The sequence below is a fragment of the Bufo gargarizans genome, chromosome 1, assembly GCF_014858855.1.
Source record: "Bufo gargarizans isolate SCDJY-AF-19 chromosome 1, ASM1485885v1, whole genome shotgun sequence".
NCBI lineage: Eukaryota > Metazoa > Chordata > Amphibia > Anura > Bufonidae > Bufo > Bufo gargarizans.
The window spans coordinates 336474947-336500183 of NC_058080.1; the positions used below are offsets into that span (position 1 = coordinate 336474947).

A 25237-nucleotide genomic window follows, 5' to 3' on the forward strand; every position below is an offset into this window, starting at 1 on the left:
AGTTTCGGTTTCGGTCAAGGGGTATCCTGAATTTTCGGTTTCGGACCAGAATTTTCATTTCGGTGCACCCCTAGTTTGAAGATGACACAATATGGCTCAATCTTCAAACGGATCTGTCCCTCATTGACTTTCAGGCTACTTTCACACTTAAAATTTGTTTTTTTACAATATAATGCAGACGGATCCGTTCTGAACGCAAGTGTGAAAGTAGCCTAAGTGAGATGCATTTCGGAGGTGTTTTGGGAAGCAGAGTATACGTTTCTAACCAAGTGGGATCCTCAAGAGGGACAAGCTTGGATTTTTTGAACTTGGCACATGTAATCTCAAAGTCCCTAACTTGCAAAAAATCCCACTTGGTGCTATCTCCACCCGCGAAGGACGTATAATAATCATTCTGATGGGTGGTTCTCACAAGGTCTCCTAACACTATCCCCGGCAGGGAGTTCCAGATGGGGCCAGATTCTACATATGATTTATTTAGTATCTGGGGCAACATTCTAAGTGGTGTCAGATGTGACAGTTTCCACCTCCCCATGTTAAGCGCCCCTGTTCTTCTACATGCAATAACAGTGCTTTTCGTGATGACGCTAATCAGGGAATCCTTATCCGGCTTTTTGAAAGGGAACCACAGCATATAATCTGCTGAGTTTCCCATTAGGGCACGCTCCATCTCCACATGTTGGTGGGGGTGTGAGCCCCACCAAGGCAATCCATCTCTCCAGGTGTATAGCTTGTACATATTGCTCTACATCAGGGAGTGATATGCCCCCCTGTTTCCTTCTCCTAGTGAGCAGTACAAATGGAAGTCTAGCTCTTTTGCTCGCCCAGATGTATTTCCCTATTATCCGTCTGATCTTAGCTAGGTAAATGGCCGGTAAGTACAATGGAAGAGATCTTGGGGTGTATAACAGCTGAGGCAGTATGTAAGCCGTAATCACATTTTTCCTCCCTAGCCAAGAAAGGAATGGCAGAGAGCTTTTTGTTAGGAAAGTTTCAATCTTATTTAGCAGAGGAGGGAAATTCAGTCTAAACAGTAGTCCCGGATCATTAGCAATATTAAATCCCAAGTATTTAATGGAAGTTGGTGGCCACTTGAAGGGTGTCATCCTCTTAAGTCTAAATTGTTGCGCAGGGGAGAGGGCTATACCTAATGCTTCGGACTTATCCAGGTTGATCTTAAAGTTGGACAGTGTTCCGAACTGCTAGAAAATTGTCAAAACCTTGCTCATGGCTTTCACAGGGTCAGTCAACATAAGGAGTAAATCATTGGCGAACGCCGCCATTTTGTGGGTATATGTGCCTAAGCTCAGCCCCTGTATAGCAGGGGTTTGCCTAAATTTTAGAAGGTCTCTACTGCGAGTATAAAGAGCATGGGGGGGGGGCATCCCAGCATCCCAGCCGCGTGCCATTGCATATCAAGAAGGCGTCCGACAGAGTCCCATTCACCATGACGCATGCTGATGGCGATGAGTATAGTGAAAATATGGCATCAATAAACTGTTCTGGAAAACCAAATGCCTCCAATGTACTACGCATGTACAGCCAGCTGACTGTCGAACGCCTTCTCCTTATCTGTATCCAGGTGTTCCATTGGGACTCGATTCCTCTTAGCATGGCAAACAGCATGGACTACCCTACTAACATTGTCTCCCCTCCTGTCCAGGGAAGAACCCCCCTTGCTCCTCCCCCACAAGCCCAGGCAGAAGCTTAGAAATCCTAGCACTAAGTAATTTCGCCCACCACTTCAAATCAGTGTTACGCAGGGAAATTGGCCTGTAGCTTCCGCATGCTTCTTGGTCTTTCCCCTCCTTATGTATCACTGTTATATGCGCTGCCTGAGCCTGTGGGGGCAGAGTCCCCCCTCTGGGTAAAGAGTTGCATAAGCGGACAAAGTAAGGGACCTCTCTAAACTTCTTATAATCAATGGGGAACCCATCCGGACCTGGGGACCTCTCGGACGGAATGGTATCTAGAACTCGTGCCACCTCTTCTGCAGTGAAAGGTTTCAGTAACTCAAGGCTATTCGCCTCTGAAACTGATGGAATCTTAATGGAACGTAGACATTCCTTAATCTGCAAGTCTATATCGGGGCAAGGGCCCGATATAGGGAACCATAAAACTTACAGAACTCCTTCGCTATGGCTGGCGTATTGGTGAGTCTATTACCGTTTGAGGATTTTATCGCCTGAATAAAGGATTTATCTCTCTGATGCTTTAAAAGAGCGGACATTAGTTTGGAGCTATTGTTACCGTGGAGGTAATGTTTAAAGCGCAGGGCCTGCAATATTTTAGCAGTTTTAACATTAAAGAGATCTCTCACCTGCCTGCGTAGGGAAGTTAGTGTGTTATACACCTCACTTGACTGCGATTTTTTTTTTTTTTGTGGATTCTTTCAAGCGTAGATATTTGTAATAATGAGTTCAATTCTTTCACTCTCTGCCTCTTTAACCTAGTGCCCAGACTAATAAGTTCCCCTCTAATCACCTCTTTGTGAGCTTCCCACAGAATGGGGCTCGAGATCTGATTCATATTGTTAGATCTGATTCATATCGAAGTAGTCCCTAAATTTTTGTGAAATTGACTGCGCATGGGTCTCATCATCTATCAGCGTAGTGTTTAACCGCCAGGTCCAGGATCTACGCGGCAATTCCGCAAACTTTACGCTTACACTTATGGGGGCATGATCAGAAATAACCGCATTGTCTATCGTGGCCTCCGTAACCAGCGGGGGTGCTTGATTAGATAAGAAAATATAGTCCAGCCTCTGGTACTAATCGTGTACTCTAGAGTGGAACGTATAATATTTATCTTCTGGATGTAACAATCTCCAAACATCTGAGACTCCTAAATCTGACAGTGCAAGGTAAAGTTTGCGAAGTTGTTTAAACGGCGTGCTCCTACCTCTAGATGTGGTGTCTTTCATGGAGTCAAAGATCATATTCGGATCCCCTCCCATGATCAATAAACCTTCTGCAAAGGGTTTCAGGATGTCAAGCGTCCTTAAAATCCACTGAATCTGGTTACAGTTGGGGATGTACAAATTAGCCATAGTGACCGTTAAGTTAAGGATTTTCCCCTTGACCAATAGGTGTCTGCCCTCTGGATCTGCCATTGTAGCTAACATTTGAAACTGGACATTCTTCCCCACCCCTATAGAGACACCCTTGGAGGCCGATGAGTGGGACACATGATACCACATGGGAAATTGTTTGCTGATCAAATTAGGTATATGCATATGTCTGAAGTGAGTCTCCTGTATAAAGGCTATATGAACACGTTCCTCCTTTAAGGTGTGGTACAACTGACTCCTCTTTTGAGGGATATTAGCACCATTAATATTAAGGGAGTATATTTTCACTTTAGCCATATCCAAGTAAGCAGTTATCTAGAAGAATAGCATTACAAAGGACTTAAACAGACAGGACTTGAACAACAACAGTTAAAAGTGAATATGAACATAACAAATGGTCTGAAGAGCCCAATGGCGTCTCGTGACGCTATAAAGCACACGCTGGCCAAGTAAACAAGGCCAGGGGGGGCGCGGCATGTGTGGAGAGGTTACAGGACCCATCTCCGTCCACCCGGTCTATCAGGCCAGTAATAAAAGAATACCCGTAGTTATAGCTTAAAGCAACCTAAAAAACTAAGGGTTAACACATGAAGGCTAATGTGTAGGTTTGTGTTAAGCCCCCTAGATGGGGGAAAAATTACCCTGCTACCTCAGTGGAAAAGCTGGAACATACAGCATATATCGTCTAGAAAGTGAGACTTCTCTTATAGAATCAAAGTCCTGCTTCTCTGGCAGCTTTCTTCCTCGGTGAGCGGCCCTTGCTCGCCGTCTGCCACTGCAGGTTCTGCGGGAGCTGAGGTAAATCTGGCGGGAAAGACGTCGGTAGCCATGGTGGAATGTCTAGGGGCTCCATCTGTAATGCATCCCACATCTTAGCCAAAAGGAAAGAGCCACTTTACAGGGAGTTTCTTCTCCCTTAAGGCATTGGTTAGTGGGGGAAAAGCTCTCCGTTTCGCCAGCGTGCTGGCCGCTAAGTCCTGGAAGAATAGGATTTTATGCTCCTCCAACAGGAGGTCGCCGGCCTCTCTTGCAGCTTTAAGCAAGGCCGCAGTGTCCAGATAGAGAGCACAAACCACATCCCTGGGAGGTTCTGTGGCCGGCGGTTTCGCCCGCAGGGCCCTATGGGCGCGTTCAATAACAATGGCGTCTGCGCGCTTTTTGCCCACAAGCAACTCAAACAAATGGCGCGCAGTAGGTGTCAGCTCTTCTGCGGTAACCGACTCAGGAATGCCTCTCAGGCGAATGTTCTTGCGTCGGCCTCTGTTCTCCTAGTCCTCCAGGTATAAGAAAGCGGTGTTTACCTGTTTGCAAACCGAGGCCAGTTGCGATTGCGTCCCTGCACTGTGCTGAGGGAGTGTGAGTCCTTCAGGGCCTCCACTCTGTGGCCCATATGCAGGACCTCTGTTTTAATGTCCGATAGCTCCTTCAGGACTGGCGACAAAGCTTTGTCCAGTGATTGCGCTAGCGACTGCTGCAGGAAGGCTCTGGTGATCGGTAAGGCGTCACGCTCCCCTTGTATTTCAGAGCAGGCATCTGAGCTGTCACCATCAGAGTAGTCTTCCCGCGTCTCCACAGCAGGAGCATGCCGTGCTGCCTTACCCTGCTCTGGCTGAGACGAGGTCTTTTTACTGAGGTATTTACTCATGTTGCTTTGCGAGCTTTTCAGTTTCGCGGTGCTCTCCACCTCTCCCCTCTTGTCTCTACCAATCTTCCCCGTTGGGTAGCTATGAAAAAGGCTAAAAGACCGGGCTTACGGCGAGGAGCTCAGACGCACACGTCCTCCACCATGCTCAGTCCTATAAAATAATATTTATGCACATAAAATGTAGAAATATGGACCATCCACTATGAAGTGTATATAAGGAGGATGCTATTACCTAGTTTTATGCATAATAGACATCATATATACATATTTGATAATCCAGATACTTGTATGCAGCCAACCATTTTTGAAACGCCGGAGTTCTATATACCTGGTAGGCGGAGTGTCTATATCTGTGGATTGGGTGCTAACACGCCTAATGACTCACCCAGTCATAAGGAAAATTGAAAATGTGAAAAATTAAAAAACTGAGCACTCACCACCTAGGCCAAACAGAGATGCGTACACATATAACTGATGGTGACGATATTTATTACACCTGATGCAGATTCAACGACTAAAATATACAGTACTAAAACAATAATCTGACTGATTGCACTAAAACAGTGGAAAACCATATATTATTCCAGTCTGAACATGATATAGTGATGGACAATATAATAATAAATGTACAATAAAATAATGGAGAGTGGTATGGATGTTTTCCATGGCATATAAAACCCTTGAGATTTAATGTTCTAAAATTCAATGTTCTGAAAATAAATAAATGTTCGTCAAAATGTCCAGTAAATTTTCGAACAAATGTCTAGACAAGATTCGTATTCAATGAGCTCCATTCGATTATTCTAACAAATTCGACATACAGGTCCTTCTAAAAAAATTAGCATATTGTGATAAAGTTCATTATTTTCTGTAATGTACTGATAAACATTAGACTTTCATATATTTTAGATTCATTACACACCAACTGAAGTAGTTCAAGCCTTTTATTGTTTTAATATTGATGATTTTGGCATACAGCTCATGAAAACCCAAAATTCCTATCTCAAAAAATTAGCATATCTTGAAAAGGTTCTCTAAACGAGTTAATAACCTAATCATCTGAATCAACTAATTAACTCTAAACACCTGCAAAAGATTCCTGAGGCTTTTAAAAACTCCCAGCCTGGTTCATTACTCAAAACCGCAATCATGGGTAAGACCGCCGACCTGACTGCTGTCCAGAAGGCCATCATTGACACCCTCAAGCAAGAGGGTAAGACACAGAAAGAAATTTCTGAACGAATAGGCTGTTCCCAGAGTGCTGTATCAAGGCACCTCAGTGGGAAGTCTGTGGGAAGGAAAAAGTGTGGCAGAAAACGCTGCACAACGAGAAGAGGTGACCGGACCCTGAGGAAGATTGTGGAGAAGGACCGATTCCAGACCTTGGGGGACCTGCGGAAGCAGTGGACTGAGTTTGGAGTAGAAACATCCAGAGCCACCGTGTACAGGCGTGTGCAGGAAATGGGCTACAGGTGCCGCATTCCCCAGGTCAAGCCACTTTTGAACCAGAAACAGCGGCAGAAGCGCCTGACCTGGGCTATAGAGAAGCAGCACTGGACTGTTGCTCAGTGGTCCAAAGTACTTTTTTCGGATGAAAGCAAATTTTGCATGTCATTCGGAAATCAAGGTGCCAGAGTCTGGAGGAAGACTGGGGAGAAGAAAATGCCTGAAGTCCAGTGTCAAGTACCCATAGTCAGTGATGGTCTGGGGTGCCATGTCAGCTGCTAGTGTTGGTCCACTGTGTTTTATCAAGGGCAGGGTCAATGCAGCTAGCTATCAGGAGATTTTGGAGCACTTCATGCTTCCATCTGCTGAAAAGCTTTATGGAGATGAAGATTTCATTTTTCAGCACGACCTGGCACCTGCTCACAGTGCCAAAACCACTGGTAAATGGTTTACTGACCATGGTATTACTGTGCTCAATTGGCCTGCCAACTCTCCTGACCTGAACCCCATAGAGAATCTGTGGGATATTGGGAAGAAAAAGTTGAGAGACGCAAGACCCAACACTCTGGATGAGCTTAAGGCCGCTATCGAAGCATCCTGGGCCTCCATAACACCTCAGCAGTGCCACAGGCTGATTGCCTCCATACCACACCGCATTGAAGCAGTCATTTCTGCAAAAGGATTCCCGACCAAGTATTGAGTGCATAACTGAACATAATTATTTGAAGGTTGACTTTTTTTGTATTAAAAACACTTTTCTTTTATTGGTCGGATGAAATATGCTAATTTTTTTAGATAGGAAATTTGGGTATTCATGAGCTGTATGCCAAAATCATCAATATTAAAACAATAAAAGGCTTGAACTACTTCAGTTGGTGTGTAATGAATCTAACATATATGAAAGTCTAATGTTTATCAGTACATTACAGAAAATAATGAACTTTATCACAATATGCTAATTTTTTATATTCATTGAATGAAATGCTGTGATAACACCTCTCGATATAGTCCAATTGCCGTGACTTGAGCACACAGTGGCGTCCCACGTGGCTAACAATGTCAGATCTGGCGGTACCTGATTGTGGTTTGTCAGCTGGAGCGGTTCAAGTAGTTCCCCAGTATAAACGATCTCCAGTGGTCTTCCCAACTTTTTCAAATATGGGAGGTATTCAGGTGGGGTCTCGCAGTTAGCAGGACCGAGTTTATTTTAAATCGAGGCGTTCACGCTATGCCGAAAAATCGAGGGCTCCGATTCCAGGATATTGGAATCAGTACGTATTCATCAGCTGATGTGCGGGTCTTGAAGCAACCAGGCGCGTTTCAGGGTCTTTTCCTAGCCCCTTCCTCAGTGGGGCTCACATCTCTATATACAGTGGTGTTGGGGGGGGGGGGGGGGGGGTGTTAACATATCATTGTATTCAGTGTACAGGGGCTCACACATCTCTATATACAGTGGTGGAGGGGGTCATATTTCACTGTATACCTTGTACAGAGGGTCACACAACTCTGTACACAGTGGTGGGAGTCAAACATTACTGTGTTCAAAGGTACCTTGTAAACAGTATATTGGTATGTGTCCTACCTGTCCATTGTATATGATGATAATAATGTGATCCTCCAGTGCAGAGGTTCACACGGTGTAGGAAGGGGAAGGTACGTATTTATAGATGGTGACACTGCTGCTGATATCCCAGACCTTAGTTATTACAACCATACCGACCGCTCAGAAGGCGATAAAGCTCCTGACCTTTTGGTGTGGCTGGAATAAACATGTCTGTAATAAGCACTATAATAAAGTTGCTTCAGTGGTGCTCTGTGTGTTCCACTTTTGTGTGGCAGTGGTATTGCAGCAGGACCGCAATGCCTGCTGCACTAAGAAAAAGCATAAAATGTGTTAATAATAACGATACCGTGCTCTGGAGTTTTGTTAGAATTAGTACAGTGAGAGTTGGTGGGGTTATGCGATATGCTATCCACCATAATGCACACAGGTTAGTAACAGTATAGCTATCTCCTATACAGACGGTGTACCTGTTTGTACATTAGTTGATTCCTGCTGGATGCAGATGTCACATCTCGCTGAGGTCAGGGATCGCTGATGCCAAGGTCAGAGATGTAAGTTTGTATGTAGGCTGCTTTAGTGGCGTGCTGCCTCATGCCCCGGCCGGCGGCGCAATGCTGCAACAGGTAGGAGTATAGAATGTTTTGCGCTCACTAGAAGCAGCGAGACGTCACTTCCTTAGTCACCGGTGACCTCAGATGCCAAAAATGCCTCAAACGCATTTCGAACAGATGCTGTTCTTCATCATGGAGTGTTACATGGCTACTTGTGCTGTCTCTATTTATGCGCTCGCTACTGATAATTAACTCCTTCTGTGCCTCTATTGTGCAGAGCTACGAATATGGCTGTTAGTCAAAAGCAAACAGCTCTATTTCGGCATTTAGGCCATTCGGTATTAGTGAATCCATATTAAATATCCATTTAGCCTCTGCTCTGGACATTTCCTTGATAAAGTCGCCACCTCTTTTATTTTTCTTATTTCTATTCCGCAGAAGTTTGAGCCAGCAAAACTCCGTCTGTTTTATTTTATAATAACGGGACAATAGATGGCCCTCATGTTTCCTTTCTATATTGTATATATGTTCCCCTATCCTCTTTTTCAGGGGTCTCTTAGTGCGACCAACATAAACTTTTTTGCAGGGGCACATTATTGTGTATATTACCCCCTTACTGTTACAGGTTATAAAATGTTTTATAGTTGGCCTGTATGATTTATCGGTGTTCATTATCTGCATTAAAAATTTTTTATCATGGGATTTTTTTGCAGCCTGTACATGTTCTGCATGGGTAGAAGCCCCCTGCGACTTCTACTTTCTTGATAGGATTTCTATTGTTTAACCACTTGCCATCTGGGCCATTTGCCCCCTTCCTGACCAGGCCTAATTTTGCAAAACTGACATATCTTATTTTGTGGTATTAACTTTGGAATGCCTTTACTCATCCAAGTCATTCAGAGATTTTCTCGTGACACATTGTACTTCATGATAGTCCTAAATTTTAGTCAATATATTTCACCTTTATTTATGAAAAAATCCCAAATTTACCAAACATTTTGAAAAATTCGCAATTTTCTAAATTTCAATTTCTCTGCTTTTAAAACTGAAAGTGATACCTCATAAAATATTTATTACTTAACATACCCCACATGTCTACTTTATGTTGGCATCATTTGGGAAATGTCATTTTATTTTTTTAGGTAGTTAGAAGGCTTAGAAGTTTAGAAGCAATTCTTTAAAATAAGAAAATTGCCAAAACCCACTTTTTAAGGTCTGAAGTCACTTTGTGGGGCTTACATAGTAGTTACCCCCATAAATGACCCCATTGTAGAAACTACACCCCTCCAGTTACTTAAAACCGATTTTACAAACTTTGTTAACCCTTTTAGGCGTTCCATAAGAATTAAAGGAAAATGGAGATCAATTTTTTTAATTTCACTTTTTGGCAGATTTTTCATTTTAATCCAATTTTTTCTTTAACACATCGATGGTTAACAGCCAAACAAATCTCAATATTTATTATCCAGATTCTGCGGTTTACAGAAACACCCCCAGGGCTCCAGATGGCGACCAAAATGGTCGCCAATGCGACTTAGAATTGTGAAATGGCGACAAGACTTTGTAGTCTTGTCGCCATTTGCGCCTAGACCCTCCGCTGCTCTGCCGCTTTAAGAAGATCGGCATTTCATCCAGCAGGCAGAAGGCAATCCAATAACAGAGCTCCGCACAGTGGATAGAGCTCTGTTAGAGAGGAGGCTGCTGATTGGTCTTAGTATTCCCGGGCTGCCCTGCCATTGGCTGCTCCTCTCACCCCGCCCCCATTCTCCTGTGCTGAACACAGCACTGACAGCAGACGCTTGATCTCAGTCAGAGTAATGAAGAAGACAGGGAGCCACGCCATGCGGACTGCTCCATAGAACGGAGGTTAGCTTGAGAAGGAATAATTAACAATCCACAAAGAGACAGTCACTCACCCCTGCGCTGATAAAGGCTAATCCTTGTCTTTACAACCCTGATAACACTCAGGGGGCCGCTGCTGGTGCTCCGTGTGAGCTCCCTGCCTGGGCTCACAAACATTCTTAATAAGGGAATAAAAGGGTTAATAGGAGCCCGCACTGGTCAAGACACTAAAAAGCCAGTGAACCATATCTCTTTCAATTGTCGTGCTTAGTAGGAGGGGAGGTTATCTCCTAAGCACGGACTTTTGAAAGAGATATGGTTCACTGGCTTTTTAGTGTCTTGACCAGTGCGGCTTCTATTAACCCTTTACATACTTAACATTAGCAAGTGGCGAGATGACTGCTGATCACCCCCCCACTTGCTAATGGCTGCCGCTGCCCAGTATCTCTCCCCCCCCCCCCCCCCCCCCCACTTTCTCTGCGCATCTCCAATTTTATGCAGAAGTGTTGGGGGGGGGGGGGGGGGGCGCGCACCTTTTCTTGTGTGAGCCTGATAAGTGCAATTGTGACCAGATCCATCAGTATCCGCACGTGTGGCGGTATTGAGGGAGCACTCCGCCATTTGTACAGCCTACAATGTACTCCAGAGCTGCACTCACTATTCTGCTGGTGCAGTCACTGTGTACATACATTACTTATCCTGTACTGATCCTGAGTTACATCCACCCCAGCTGCAGATTGCATCGCTACGCTCCTTACTCTTTGCAGTCTCCGGTCTGACACAGTCCCGCCAAGTGCCAGAGTCTGCTAAAAACAACTCAGCGCTCCAGATGGCGACTAAAATGGTCGCCAATGCGCCTTAAAATTTGCAGATGGCGACAAGACTTTTTAGCCTTGTCGCCATTTGCGACCAGGCTGCCGCGCTGTAGCTGGATATTGTGGCGGGGCACAGGCATAAGTGACGCACTGTCATCTCAGACTCCTAGAGAAACAGACAGGAATGGAGCGGAGCTGAAGTAAGTGTCCATGGTGCTGTAAACAGGAAGAGGCAGAGCCCACAGTCATGACAACTTAGCGGCGGCCTCGCTTTTTGGCAGTGTCGGGAGCAGCTTTCAGCCGGGGTGTGTGAGGTAGGCGCTCTTAGCGGGAAACTCTGTTGTTCTCGGGGCTGCTGTGTGAGTGGCACTGGTGTTCGGGGAGCAGGGCAGAGCCAAAATGAGCGCAACCAATCGGGAGATCATCCGTATCGCTAAGAAGATGGAGCGGATGATGCAGAAGAAAAACACGGTCAGTGGTGCCTTCTGTGCCCGGCGGGTGAGGGGGAGCTGCCTGCTGTGGGCTCACTGAGGACGACTTACCTGCGGCCAGCGGGAGTCACCTGAGGACAAAGCAGGCTGACTGCAGGAGCTCTGCTCTGGGCCCTCAGGTCCTTCTCGGGTGGTATCAGAAGTGCCCCCTGATGCAGCAGAATACAGGCTGCTGTGAATGGAGGGCTGTATCTGAGGCATCAGGGTGACCAGCCTCACATAGGGTACTTTCACATTAGCGTTTTTCTTTTCCGGCATAGAGTTCCGTCACAGGGGCTCTATACCGGAAAAGAACTGATCAGGCATATCCCCATGCATTCTGAATGGAGAGTAATCCGTTCAGGATGCATCAGGATGTCTTCAGTTCAGTCATTTTGACTGATCAGGCAAAAGATAAAACCGTAGCATGCTACGGTTTTATCTCCGGCCAAAAAAACTGAAGACTTGGCATTTTTTCCCATAGGAATGTATTAGTGCCGGATCCGGCATTCAAAATACCGGAATGCCGGATCTGTCCTTCCGGCATGCGCAGACCGGTAAAAATACAAGACTGATCCGTCTGTCCGCATGACATGCGGAGAGACTGACCCATCCTTGCAACGCATTTGTGATCCGGATCAGTCTCACAAATGCTTTCAGTCAGCGGCGGATCCGGCGGGCAGTTGCGACGACCGAACTGCCTGCCGGATCACACTGCCGCAAGTGTGAAAGTAGCCGAATACTAATTATTCCCTTTCTGATCAGGTTCTGACGTTAGGGATCTGTTCATGTTCATCGGTCTGTCAGGATCTCCAGTATCTGTTATACCGTAATTACATGTATTTTAAATTTGGCGACTAAAAATGTAATTTGGCTCCTAAATTTTTCAGGTTAGGAGCCAATGGCTCCTTGATATTTTTTTTTAGTCTGGAGCCCTGACCCCACATGTGGTCATAAACTGCTGTATGGGCACACTGCAGGGCGCAGTGTCCCATTTGAAGCCCCCTGATGCACCCTTACAGTAGAAACTCCCAAGAAGTGATCCCATTTTGGAAACTAGGGGATAAGGTGCCAGTTTAATTGCTACTATTTTTGGGTACATATGATTTTTTTGATCATTCATTATAACACTTTATGGGGCAAGGTGACCAAAAAATGGGTATTTTTAGCACAGTTTCTATTTTTTTTTTTTTTTTTACAGCGTTCACCTGAGGGGTTCAGTCAAGTGACATTTTTATAGAGCAGATTTACGGACGTGGCGATACCTAATATGTATACTTTTTCTTATTTATTAAAGTTTTACACAATAGCATTTTTAAAACCATATGGAGACCATGTTCTAAGAGCTATAGTTTATTTTTTATTTTTTGAGAGCTTTTCTTATGTAGGGGCTCATTTTTTGCGGGATGAGGTGACGGTTTTATTGGTACCATTTAGTGGAACATACACATTTTTTATCACTTGGTGTTGCACTTTTTGTGATGTAAGGTGACAAAAATTGCTTGTTTTGACAGTGTTTGTTTATTTTTTTTTTATTTTTTTTACAGTGTTCACCTGAGGGGTTAGGTCATGTGATATTTTTATAGAGCTGTTTTTTACGGACACGGCAATACCAAATATGTATTTTATTTTTTCTATTTTTAACATTTTTTTTTTCCCCTTACTTGGGGATTTTTTTTTTTACATGTGAAACCTTTTTTTTATTTTATTTTTTCAACACTTTATTTTTTTATTTCACACTTTTCGTCCCCCATAAGGTCATACAAGACCTCTGGGGGACATTTACTTCACTTTTTCATTTTTTTTTCATTGTTGATTTCTCCTGTAACTGGGGGCTGACATAGTAGCCCCAGTTACAGGAGAAATGCCCTTTTATTTTCTACAAAAAATATTAAATAAAAAGTGATCAAAAAGTCATACTCACCCCAGAATGTTATCAATGAAAAGTTCAGACCGCCCCGCAAAAAAGTTATAGGGGTCAAAATATGGCAACAAAAAATGACAGATTTTTTCCCCCTACTATTTAAATTAATTTTTTTATCACTATTAAAACAAAAAAAAAATTTTGTGCAATTTCACCCCATTTCGCTTCCCACTACATCATATGCAATATTAATGGTGGTGTTTGAAAGTACAACTTGTCCCGCAAAAACAAGTCCTCATGGCCATGTGAACAATAAAAAAATAAAACGCAAAATAAACCCTCAGGGCCTTAAAGAGGACCTTTTATCGGTCCAAACATTGTAAGATAATTATGAGGCTACATAGAGCGGCACCCTGGGATCTCACTGCACTTACTATTATTCCGGGGCGCCGCTCCATTCGCCTGCTCTGTCCTCCGGTATCTTCACAGAATTGGTTCTACTAGGCAGAGTCTGCCCTGTTTTGCCCTGGGCGTTCCTTCTCCCAGGCTGTAGCGCTATCCAATCGCAGCTCAGATCTCACTGCTTGGGAAGGTTTTTTTTTTGTTTTTTTTTCTATTTCTAAGGGTACTTTCACACTAGCGTTTTTCTTTAACTGCATAGAGTTCCTTCACAGGGGACCTATACCGAAAAAGAACTGATCAGGTATATCCCCTGATTAGGCAAAAGAGAAAACTGTAGCATGCTGCGGCTTTATCTTCGTTGAAAAATACGGAAGACTTGCCTGAATGCTGGATCCGGCATTCAAAATACCAGAATGCCGGATGCGCAGACCGAAAGAAAGGTGAAAAAATAAATGCTGGATGACACCGGATAGGTGGATCCGACATTTCAATGCATTTTTTTTGACTGATCAGGCATTTTTAAGACTGATCAGTTTTACTAATGCCATCAGTTGACATACATTTTGCCGGATCCGGCAGGCAGTTCCTCCGTGATTATCAGTTCATGTAAAAGGACCCTGCGGCTAGATTTACATTTGCGGTGGAGATTCCAGCAAGGGTATTTGTTACTGAAACTGCTGATAGGGAAAAAAACAAGACAAAATACTGCTGTGTGCTTTGTCCTGCTAAATCGCTGAAACTATAATGGAGACTTTACGCACCACATTATAATCAATGAGATCTGTCATGTGCCATTGGTGTTTTGCATATGCTGTATTTTTTCTTTTTTTTTCTTTTCCTATACCAGAATGGGAAAGCACCACTGTAAAACTACAACTCCCATCATGCCCTGTTGTAGGCTGTCTGAGCATGCTGGGAGTTGTAGTTTTGCAACAGCTGGAGGGCCGCAGATTGGGCATCCCCCGTCTAGGCAAAAAAAGCTGAGTAGTTTTGCCACATTACTAAAAGACAGGTTTAAGACAGGATATCACAAGCAACACCTGATACCAACTGTAAAGCATGGTGAGTGTTATGCTTTTTGATTGCCTTGCTGCATTAGGGCCTTGGCAGTTCCTAGTTAAAAAAAAAAATAAATCTGCTTTGAAATCTTACTAGTACCAGAGTATAATGTGCAGCCTATCAGAGGATTGAGGTTTTACCAGCTTTAGACCGTGACCCTAAACTTACCATGTCTTACAGCTGTAGAAATTCACCATGGAGCAAAAAGTTCCTATCAAGGTCAGAGACTGGTAAACAGTCCTAAGGAAATGTCTGCTGCAGGTAGTTTATGCTGAAGATGGCAATACTAGGCTTTAGAGCCATAGCTGTATTTACTTTTCCTTAGTAGGAATCAGACTATCTATTTTTTTTATTTGTTTAATATATTTATAGCAATTTATTTTTTTAAATACATCACTTTTATATGTGTGTGTACAAACCGGATTCCAAAAAAGTTGGGACACTAAACAAATTGTGAATAAAAACTGAATGCAATGATGTGGAGATGGCAAATGTCAATATTTTATTTGTAATAGAACGTAGATGACAGATCAAACGTTTAATCCGAGTAAATGTATCATTTTAAATAAAAAATACATTGATTCAAATTTTCACGGTGTCAACAAATCCCCAAAAAGTTGGGACAAGTAGCAATAAGAGGCTGGAAAAAGTAAATTTGAGCATAACAAAGAGCTGGAAGACCAATTAACACTAATTAGGTTAATTGGCAACATGATTGGGTATAACAAGAGCGTCTCAGAGTGGCAGTGTCTCTCAGAAGCCAAGATGGGTAGAGGATCACCAATTCCCACAATGTTGCGCAGAAAGATAGTGGAGCAATATCAGAAAGGTGTTACCCAGCGAAAAATTGCAAAGACTTTGCATCTATCATCATCAACTGTGCATAACATCATCCGAAGATTCAGAGAATCTGGAACAATCTCTGTGCGTAAGGGTCAAGACCGTAAAACCATACTGGATGCCCGTGATCTCCGGCCCTTAAACGACACTGCACCACAAACAGGAATACTACTACTGTAAAGGAAATCACAGAATGGGCTCAGGAATACTTCCAGAAACCATTGTCAGTGAACACAATCCAACGTGCCATCCGCCGTTGCCAGCTGAAACTCTACAGTGCAAAGAAGAAGCCATTTCTAAGCTAGATCCACAAGCTCGGGCGTTTTCACTGGGCCAGGGATCATTTGAAATGGAATGTGGCAAAATGGAAGACTGTTCTGTGGTCAGACGAGTCACGATTCAAAGTTCTTTTTGGAAATCTGGGACGCTATGTCATCCGGACCAAAGAGGACAAGGACAACCCAAGTTGTTAACAACGCTCAGTTCAGAAGCCTGCATCTCTGATGGTATGGGGTTGCATGAGTGCGTGTGGCATGGGCAGCTTGCATGTCTGGAAAGGCACCATCAATGCAGAAAAATATATTCAGGTTCTAGAACAACATATGCTCCCATCCAGACGTCATCTCTTTCAGGGAAGACCCTGCATTTTTCAACAAGATAATGCCAGACCACATTATGCATCACTCACAACATCATGGCTGCATAGGATAAGGATCCGGGTACTGAAATGGCCAGTCTGCAGTCCAGATCTTTCACCTATAGAGAACATTTGGTGCATCATAAAGAGGAAGGTGCAACAAAGAAGGCCCAAGACGATTGAACAGTTAGAGGCCTGTATTAGACAAGAATGGGAGAGCATTCCTATTTCTAAACTTAAGAAACTGGTCTCCTCGGTCCCCAGACATCTGTTGAGTGTTGTAAGAAGAAGGGGAGATGCTACACAGTGGTGAAAATGGCCTTGTCCCAACTTTTTGGGGATTTGTTGACACCATGAAATTCTGATTCAGCAGATTTTTCCCTTAAAATGGTACATTTTATCAGTTTAAACTTTTGTTCCATGATTTATGTTAGATTCTGAATAAAATATTAGAAGTTGGCACCTACACATCATTGCATTCAGTTTTTATTCACGATTTATTTAGTGTCCCAACTTTTTGGGAATCCGGTTTGTATGTTGTGTATGAATAAACTATTACATACTCCATGAAAGCATGTTTTAACACACATGGACGTACCAAAGGTCACTCTTAGGAGTGCATTTATAAACTTATATGCCATAAATGATCCTAATCAATTCTGGGAAGACCCGGATGCAAATGAGTTCTTTACTAGCGCTCCCTCTAATGCTACCAGATGTAAGGCAACTATCCTATAAGTCAATGGTTTAACCTTTTTAAGTGGGCCTTGAGACATGACTCGGATATTAAATAAGCCAGCACCTCATCTGCAGACAGCTGTTTTGGGGTGATTGCCCTTCATCAGTGCAGAGCAGAGAGTACTTGCTTAAATTGTACACTGTACCAAGTGATTAAATATCCATGGAGTTTGCATTTTGTTGTGCTTTTCTAACTTGGCTTATAAGAGGTTTATTCTGCAGTTGTTTAGATGTGGAAAGTTTGTTCTTTTTTGTGTACGTGTTGGTATACCAGTAACGGACCATCACACGTGGTGAAGCCATGCTCGTTGGTAATATCAGAGGGGTCTTAATTCAAATCACCTCCTTAGTTTTCTGGTGGTGTTTGTATAGTGCGATATTTCTTGCTCTTCTCATCTGTTAATATGGGCAGCATTATGTTACAGCACTTAATCTGTTTCTTAATTGATTGTAAAGTCTCCTTTTCTTTACACTATTTGATTTTTTTGATCACCTTTATGCTCACCCCTTTTCTTGCTATGCACCAGGTGTACATTTTTAAATTGCTTTTAACCATTTTTGCAGGTTCTTTTTGTCTGCTATGCTACTTTTATGACTCTTATTGACACGTTCTTTTATTTGATGTTAGGGCAATTTGATGCCAGTTCTGGTAAGAATTTGTGGGTGAGTGGACTTTCATCTACCACAAGAGCAACAGACTTGAAGAATCTCTTCAGCAAGTATGGGAAGGTATAGTTTTAACATGTTATTAACAAAACTACTTGGCCTATATGTTTTGCATTCATTAATAAAAAATAAAAAAAATCTAACTTTACTGGAAAAGTCATGTGACAATCCCCCCGCCCCCCTTCCCCCACCGCATCAGCGATCGCAGCAAACAGCAGGTCAATTCAGTTTTGCGGCTTTTACGTGCGGTGCTATCGGGTCCCCATGCGGCTGTAGGGGGGACCCGATGGCATGGAAGGCAGAGCGATGCCTTCCGGTAACGAGCCTGTGAGATCCAGCTCCCTGGATCTCACAGGCCAGAAGCTGTATGAGTAATACACAGTATTACTCATACAGCCAATGCATTCCTATACAGAAGTATTGAAATGCATTGTAAAGGGGATTAGACCCCCAAAAGTTCAAGTCCCAAAGTGGGACAAAAATAAAGTGAAAAACAAAGTTGAAAAAATAAAGTTTTCTCCCCCAAAAATTAAGTTTCAAGTAAAAATAAACAAAAACGTTGTTTTCCCCAAATAAAGTAAATAATAAAATAGGGGGGGGGGGAGTATACATATTGGGTATCGCCGTGTCCGTATCGACTGCCTCTATAAACATATCACATGACCTAACCCTTCAAATGAACACCGTAAAAAAGAAAAAAAAAAGTGCTAAATAGACCATTTTTTAGTCACCTTACATCACAAAAAGTACAACAGCAAGCGATCAAAAAGGATGTTTGCCCACCATAATAGTACTAATCTAACAGTCACCTCATCCCGCCAAAAATGATCCCCTACCTGAGACAATCGCCCAAGAAATAAAAAAAAATATGGCTCAGAATATGGAGACACTAAAACATCATCATTTTTTTTGTTTGTTTGAAAAAAGCGGTTATTTTGTAAAACTTACATAAATTAAATAAAAAGTATACATATTCGGTATCGCCGCGTCCGTACCGACCGGTTCTATAAAAATCTCACATGACCTCACCCCTGTGATGAACACCATAAAAAATAAAAACTGTGCTAAATAAACCATTTTTTGTCACCTTACATCACAAAAAGTGTAAGGCCCCTTTCACACGGGCGAGTTTTCCGTGCGGGTGCGATGCGTGCGGTGAACGCACTGCACCCGCACTGAATCCTGACCCATTCATTTCTATGGGGCTGTGCACACGAGCTGTGATTTTCACGCATCACTTGTGCGTTGCGTGAAAATCGCAGCATGCTCCTCTTTGTGCGTTTTTCACGTAACGCAGGCCCTATAGAAATGAATGGGATTGCGTGAAAATCGCATGCATCCGCAAGCAAGTGCGGATGCGGTGCGATTTTCACGCATGGTTGCTACGTGACAGTCTATTCACTGTAGTATTTTCCCTTATAACATGGTTATAAGAGAAAATAATAGCATTCTGAATACAGAATGCATAGTATAATAGTGCTGGAAGGGTTAAAAATAATAAAAAAAAAGTTAACTCACCTTCTCCTCTTGTTAGCGTAGATGCCGGTCTGTTCTTTATCTGTGGGCTAAAGGACCTTTGATGACGTCAGATCACATGCTCAATCACCACGGTGATGGACCATGTGATTGGAACATGTGATCTGACGTCACCACAGGTCATTCAGTCCACAGCTAAAGAACAGACCGGGATCTACGCTAACAAGAGGAGAAGGTGAGTTAACTTTTTTTTATTATTTTTAACCCTTCCAGCACTATTATACTATGCATTCTGTATTCAGAATGCTATTATTTTCCCTTATTACCATGTTATAAGGGAAAATAATACAATCTTCAGAACATCAATCCCAAGCCCGAACTTCTGTGAAGAAGTTCGGGTCTGGGTACCAAACATGCGCGATTTTTCTCACGCGAGTGCAAAACGCATGACAATGTTTTGCACTCGCGCGGAAAAATCGTGCATTTTCCCGCAACGCACCCGCCTCTTATCCGGGCAAAAAACATGACGCCCGTGTGAAAGAGGCCTAACAGCAAGTCATATGCACCCCAAAATAGTGCCAATAAAACGTCATCTCGCAATAATCATACCCTACCCTGCCCAAAAACTGAAAAAATGATGGCGCTCAGATTATGGAAACACTAAAACATGATTTTTTTTATTTTTTTTTGCGTCAAAAATGAAATCATTGTGTAAAACTTACATAAATATAAACTATACATATTGGGTATTGCAGCGTCTGTGACCTGGTCTATAAAAGTATCACATGAGCTAAACTGTCAGACGAATGTTGTAAATAACAAAAAATAAAAACGGTGCCAAAACAGCTATTTCTTTTTACCTTGACTCACAAAAAGTGTAATATAGAGCAACCAAAAATCATATGTACACTAAAATAGTACCAACAATGCTGCCTACCTATCCCGTAGTTTCTAAAATGGGGTCACTTTTTTGGAGTTGCTACTCTAGGGGTGCATCAGGGGGGCTTCAAATGGGACATGGTGTCCAAAAAACCAGTCCAGCAAAACCTGCCTTCCAAAAACTGTATGGCATTCCTTTTCTTCTGCACCCTGCCGTGTGCCCGTACAGTGGTTTACGTTTCTGTAAACTACAGAATCAGGGCCATAAATATTGTTTGGTTTGGCTGTTAAACCTTGCTTTGTAACTGGAAAAAAATTATTAAAATGGAAAATCTGCCAAAAATGTGAAATTTTGAAATTGTATATCAGGGCTTGACAAATTTCCTTGGAATCTAGGAGCCAGCTAAAAAAGTTAGGAGCCTTTTTTTTTTTTTTTACCTTTTTAGAAAGCCTTAATTTCAGCGACAAAAATAACACCTCTTAAATTAACATATAAAGAAGTCTAGAACCAAACAACATGGGCATTGTTTATTATCAGTGTACTGCGACGTCACTGTGTGTATAATCCCTGCGCTGCGACGTCACTGTGTGTATAATCCCTGCGCTGCGACGTCACTGTGTGTATAATCCCTGCGCTGCAGCTGACAGAACGGAGATCCCTTCCCCAGGATTTATCTAATAGAACTGCAGCTATGAAATCCACAGCGTATTGCAGCAAATACCAGCAAAATGGATAAGATTTTACCAAAAATCCTCAAACTTCATAAAATCCACACGGAAATGAACGTACTGTGCACATTTCAAATCCGCACCGTGGTAATATAGGATTTCACCCAGCTTTCCTGAGGAGAAAATATCTCAGTATGGGAACATATTGAGAAGTTATCAGATGATTTGGCCATTCAGTAGTCTTAGTTATCATAGGAGCTGCAACCCGGCTTTCCAAGACTCCTGAATTGGTAAATCATATGATAACGTATCTAAATGTTCCTATTCTGAGATATATTCTCTTCAGGAGACCAGGAAAGCTGGGTGACAGCCTGTATACCACACAGCTCTCCGAAGAGCTGCCACCCGGCTTTCTGTGTGGTATACAGGCTGTCACCCAGCTTTCCTAGAAAGGGATAGAACTAAGAAATGGCCGCATGGTAACTGCAGGAATGGCCACCAGTTGTGGCTAGCAGGAGCTCCGGCCTAATGATGGCAACAGGTATGCAGCTCCCTGCTGGGTTCATGGCCGTAGCAGGCAGACACAAACTTTGAGCCTGGCGGATAACTGCAGAGCGCATCATTTACCGCCGCAGAGCCGGCCGTGCAGAGACGTCGCAGCACTTGGTGCCCTGGGATGTTGCGCTGCCCGATCATGTCCCCTGCTGTACACAGCAGGAGGAATGATGATGGGTTGATTGTCTTCCCTCCACTTGTCAGCGAGTGCAGCGCCGCTACCTGTGCTCCCGCTCTGCATCCCTTTCACTAACTCATCTTCCCCCCGCCGAGGCTCTCTCACCGGGACACGGGCTCCGATGTCTGCCGGACAGTTATCACATAAGTACCTGCCGGGCTCCGGTAAAGGCTTCGCCATTTTCAACTACCCTGGAGATGACGCACACTGCGACTTCAGCGCGCTGCGACCGCTAGACGGCGAGAGAAAGTGGCCAAACCACAATGGAGCCGTAAGCTGAGGGGTCTGGGCAGGGTGGCAGTCCGAGCCTGGACGCACGTGATTAAAAAAAAAAAAAAAAAAAGGTTTCATTTTGCTCCTCCCGGTCCTAACTCTCCAGTGGCTGCGCCCGGCTGCTGGTGCGCTGGGCCTATTTTCAAGCAGGGGCAAATACCCAGGCGCCAGGACAAAATTCCTAGTCGCCATGGCGACCTGGCGCCTGGGATTTGTCGAGCCCTGTTGTATATGTATATTCCATTCATTCTTGTGGAACACCTAAAAGGTTAACAAAGTTTGTAAAATCAGTTTTGAATACCTTGAGGGGTGTAGTTTATAGAATGGGGTCATTTTTGGGTCTTTAATATTATGTAAGCCCCGCAAAGTGACTTCAGACCTGAACTGGCCCCTAAAAATAGTTCAGTTCAATTAATTTACCTAAAAATAGATGTTTTTTAAAAATTCTGAAAAATCTCAGAATGGCCTGGATAAGTCAAAGCATTTTAAAATTATCAGCAATTAAAGTCCTTAAGGTGAAATATGGCCCAATATCAATCCTTAAGGGGTTAACCCTTTCAGTACAGAGATACTTTACCCAAAATTTAGAAAAATTCACAATTCTCTAAATTTGACTCTCTACTTTTAAGACCTAAAATAGTTTTCAGTCATCATTCCACATACTTTGTTTGGCATCATTTTGTAAATGTCATTTTATTATTTTAGGATGTTAGAAGGCGTCACCAAAATTTCTAAAACCATTTTTTTTAAGCACCTATTCAGTTATAAAGTGATTTTGAGGGGGTTATATAATGGAAACACCCCCCATAATTGACCCAATTTTAGAAACTACATCCCTCAAATTATTCAAAACTGATGTTACAAACTTTAACCCTTGATGTGTTCCACAAGAATGAAATGAAAATGGAGGTTACGTTTCAAAATGTCACTTTTTTGGTAGATTTTTTTTTTATGTTAATCATTTTTTTCTTGCAAGACAGCAAGGGTTTACAGCATACACCATTTGTGGCGGTAAACTGCTTTATGTGCACGTGGCAGTGGTCAGAAAGAAAGCAGTGCCATATGGATTTTTGAGGCAGATTTTGCTAGAATGGTTTTTAGGCGCCATTTTGTATTTGATGAGACCCTGAGGTAGCTCTACAGCGGAAATCCCCAAAAGTGACCCCATTCCGGAAACTACACCCCTCAAGGAGTATTTCAAGGTGTGTAGTGAGCACTTTGACCGATCAGGCGTTTTACAGAATTAGGAAATACTTGGCTGTGAAAATGAAAAATGACAATTTTTTCCAGAAAGTTGCTTTACACCCACATTTTTCATTTTCTCAAGGGGTAAACGGACAAAATGCACCCCACATTTTGTTACCCATATTCCCCTAAATAAAGCAACCCCCCATATGTGCTTGTAGCCTGCCGTAGGGGCGCACAGCAGGCAAACTGCAAAATATGTATTTGGCAGGCTTGAATAAACAGACTTGGATTTTAGGTGCCATGTCGCATATTAAAAAATATCCCCGTATGAACATTTTAAGTGGTGGAAAGGGTTTTTTAGCAAACGGGTGTCTCACAGAAGGCAGAAACACTTGTTAAAGGATTTCAAAGCACACATTTGTGAAAATGAAAAATTACTAGCAGACCCCAATTTTTCACTTTCACAAGGGGTTAAAGGGTTTCTGTCATGAGAAATAACATTACGTAGGTGACTGACATTAGCAATGTGCTAATGTCAGCAGTTCATAACAGTATGATTTACAAACGCCCTGCCTCCCGCCTCAAAATAAAAACGTTTATAATATGCTAATGAGCCTCTAGGTGCTACTGGGGTGTTGCTTCAGCACCTAGAGGCTCCGTCTACGCACCCTTTGGTGTGCCCAGGTCAAGTTGATTGACTTTCAAGTTCTCCTCAATGTCCCGTAAATCCCGCGGCTGTGCGGTCCAGATTAGTATTCAGCGCAGTGAGTTAAGGACGCTCTCCTGCTGCCAGCTTCCTCCCTGCACCTGCGCCGAATGCTAAACTGGATGGCACAGGCGTGGGATTTACGGGACACTGAGGAGAACTCGAAAGTCAATCAACTGGACCTGGGAATGCCAATGGGTGCGTAGACGGAGCCTCTAGGTGCTAAAGCAACTTCCAACTAGCACCTAGAGGCTCCGTAGCATATGATAAGTCTTTTTTAAGAGAACGGCGGCAGGTAGGGCTTGGCAGGCTTGAATAAATAGAAATGGCTTTTATGTGACATGTCGCTTTTTAAATAATTCCTGAGGTCCCCAGAAATTAAAAACCCCATGAAGGCTGCCCGCTTTCCCCCTTACTTTTATCAATTTTTATGGAACCCCCCTCGCCTGTAGAATTAGGACGGATGAAGAAATAGTGGGATTTGGAGTAAATGGGGTAAAAGATAAGATCAGTCTATACGCGGACGATGTGCTGCTGTATTTACATGATGGTTGGAGAAGTGTCCCCCGCGTTATGCAGACAATTGATGAGTTTGGTCTGCTTGCAGGCTCCAAAATAAACTGGTCCAAATCCGTTCTACTCCCTTTGAACCGTACCGCCTTCCCCCCCAAAGAGATATTAAAGTAAAGGTACTATTGCCATCAGACCATATCGAGTATTTGGGGATAAGGATTGGTGGGCTGTTATGTGATTATAATAGGTTAAATGTCATCCCTATGATAAATAAAGGAGAAGGTTGGGGTTTGGCAGAAACTGACCCTTTTACAGGCCAACAGAATTGCGTTGATTAAAATGATTTTACTGCCATTGATATTGTATGTCATCGGTCCCTGCCCCATCTGGATTGAAGATAGTTTCTTTGGTTGGATGGAGAGATTGATCTGATTTGGGGCAGGAAAAGGGTGCGTATTGAACTTGGATATCTTTGGCTAGCTGAAATCGATGGCTGCTTCTGCCTACCATATTTTCAGGGATACGATTTGTGTTCATAAATACAATGTTGTAGGAGTTCTGGGGAAAGTTCCTTAATAGCGTGTTTCAGTAAAAAACACAATCGTTCTATACAGAACATATTTAGTACACTTGAAGCCGGTTGTTTAGGTGGCAGAGAAAATACCTGCCCTATAAGCGTAATGCACCAGAAAGTATGGAATAGTACAAAGTCCATTTTAAAGGTTACATATGCCCTACATTTTACCCTCCTTTGATAATACATTTCTAAATGAGTTTCTGGCCTCCAATGAGGACAATTACTGGATTCGGAGAGTTATCAATATGGTGTCGCAAATTTGCACAATAGGTAAACTAAAATCCATATCGGATGTATTTCATGACACATCAATCACGGCATTAAATAGTTTTAGATATGCTCAACTTAAGCACGCCTTTGAACACACGAGCAATACAAATTTTCATTTAACGGGCACGCAATCACTTTTAGATTTTTGCTAGACTGCATTTGGCAATAAAAATAAAAGTTTCACAAATATATGCTAGATTACAAAAGGAATTCGTTACAGTCACTAAATTCAAAAGTGTGGGAAAATGGGAAGCAGATCTAGGGATACGTAATTCACTTCAGTGGGGAGAAATATATAAAAATATTAAAGAAGCCTCCCTCTCCAGTCAGCACTACATTGGCTA

At 42.9% G+C, this 25237-nt stretch overlaps 1 protein-coding gene across 2 annotated transcripts in view; it reads left to right on the top strand.

Moving 5' to 3' along the window:
- The window catches only part of LOC122946563 (scaffold attachment factor B2-like), a 461735-nt gene that overhangs the window by 179700 nt on the left and 256798 nt on the right, over nt 1-25237 (top strand). For both annotated transcript variants that reach the window (XM_044306283.1, XM_044306291.1), the window contains exon 7: nt 17572-17672. In XM_044306283.1, the coding sequence (XP_044162218.1) occupies nt 17572-17672 (101 nt within the window). The remainder of the gene's footprint in view (nt 1-17571; nt 17673-25237) is intronic.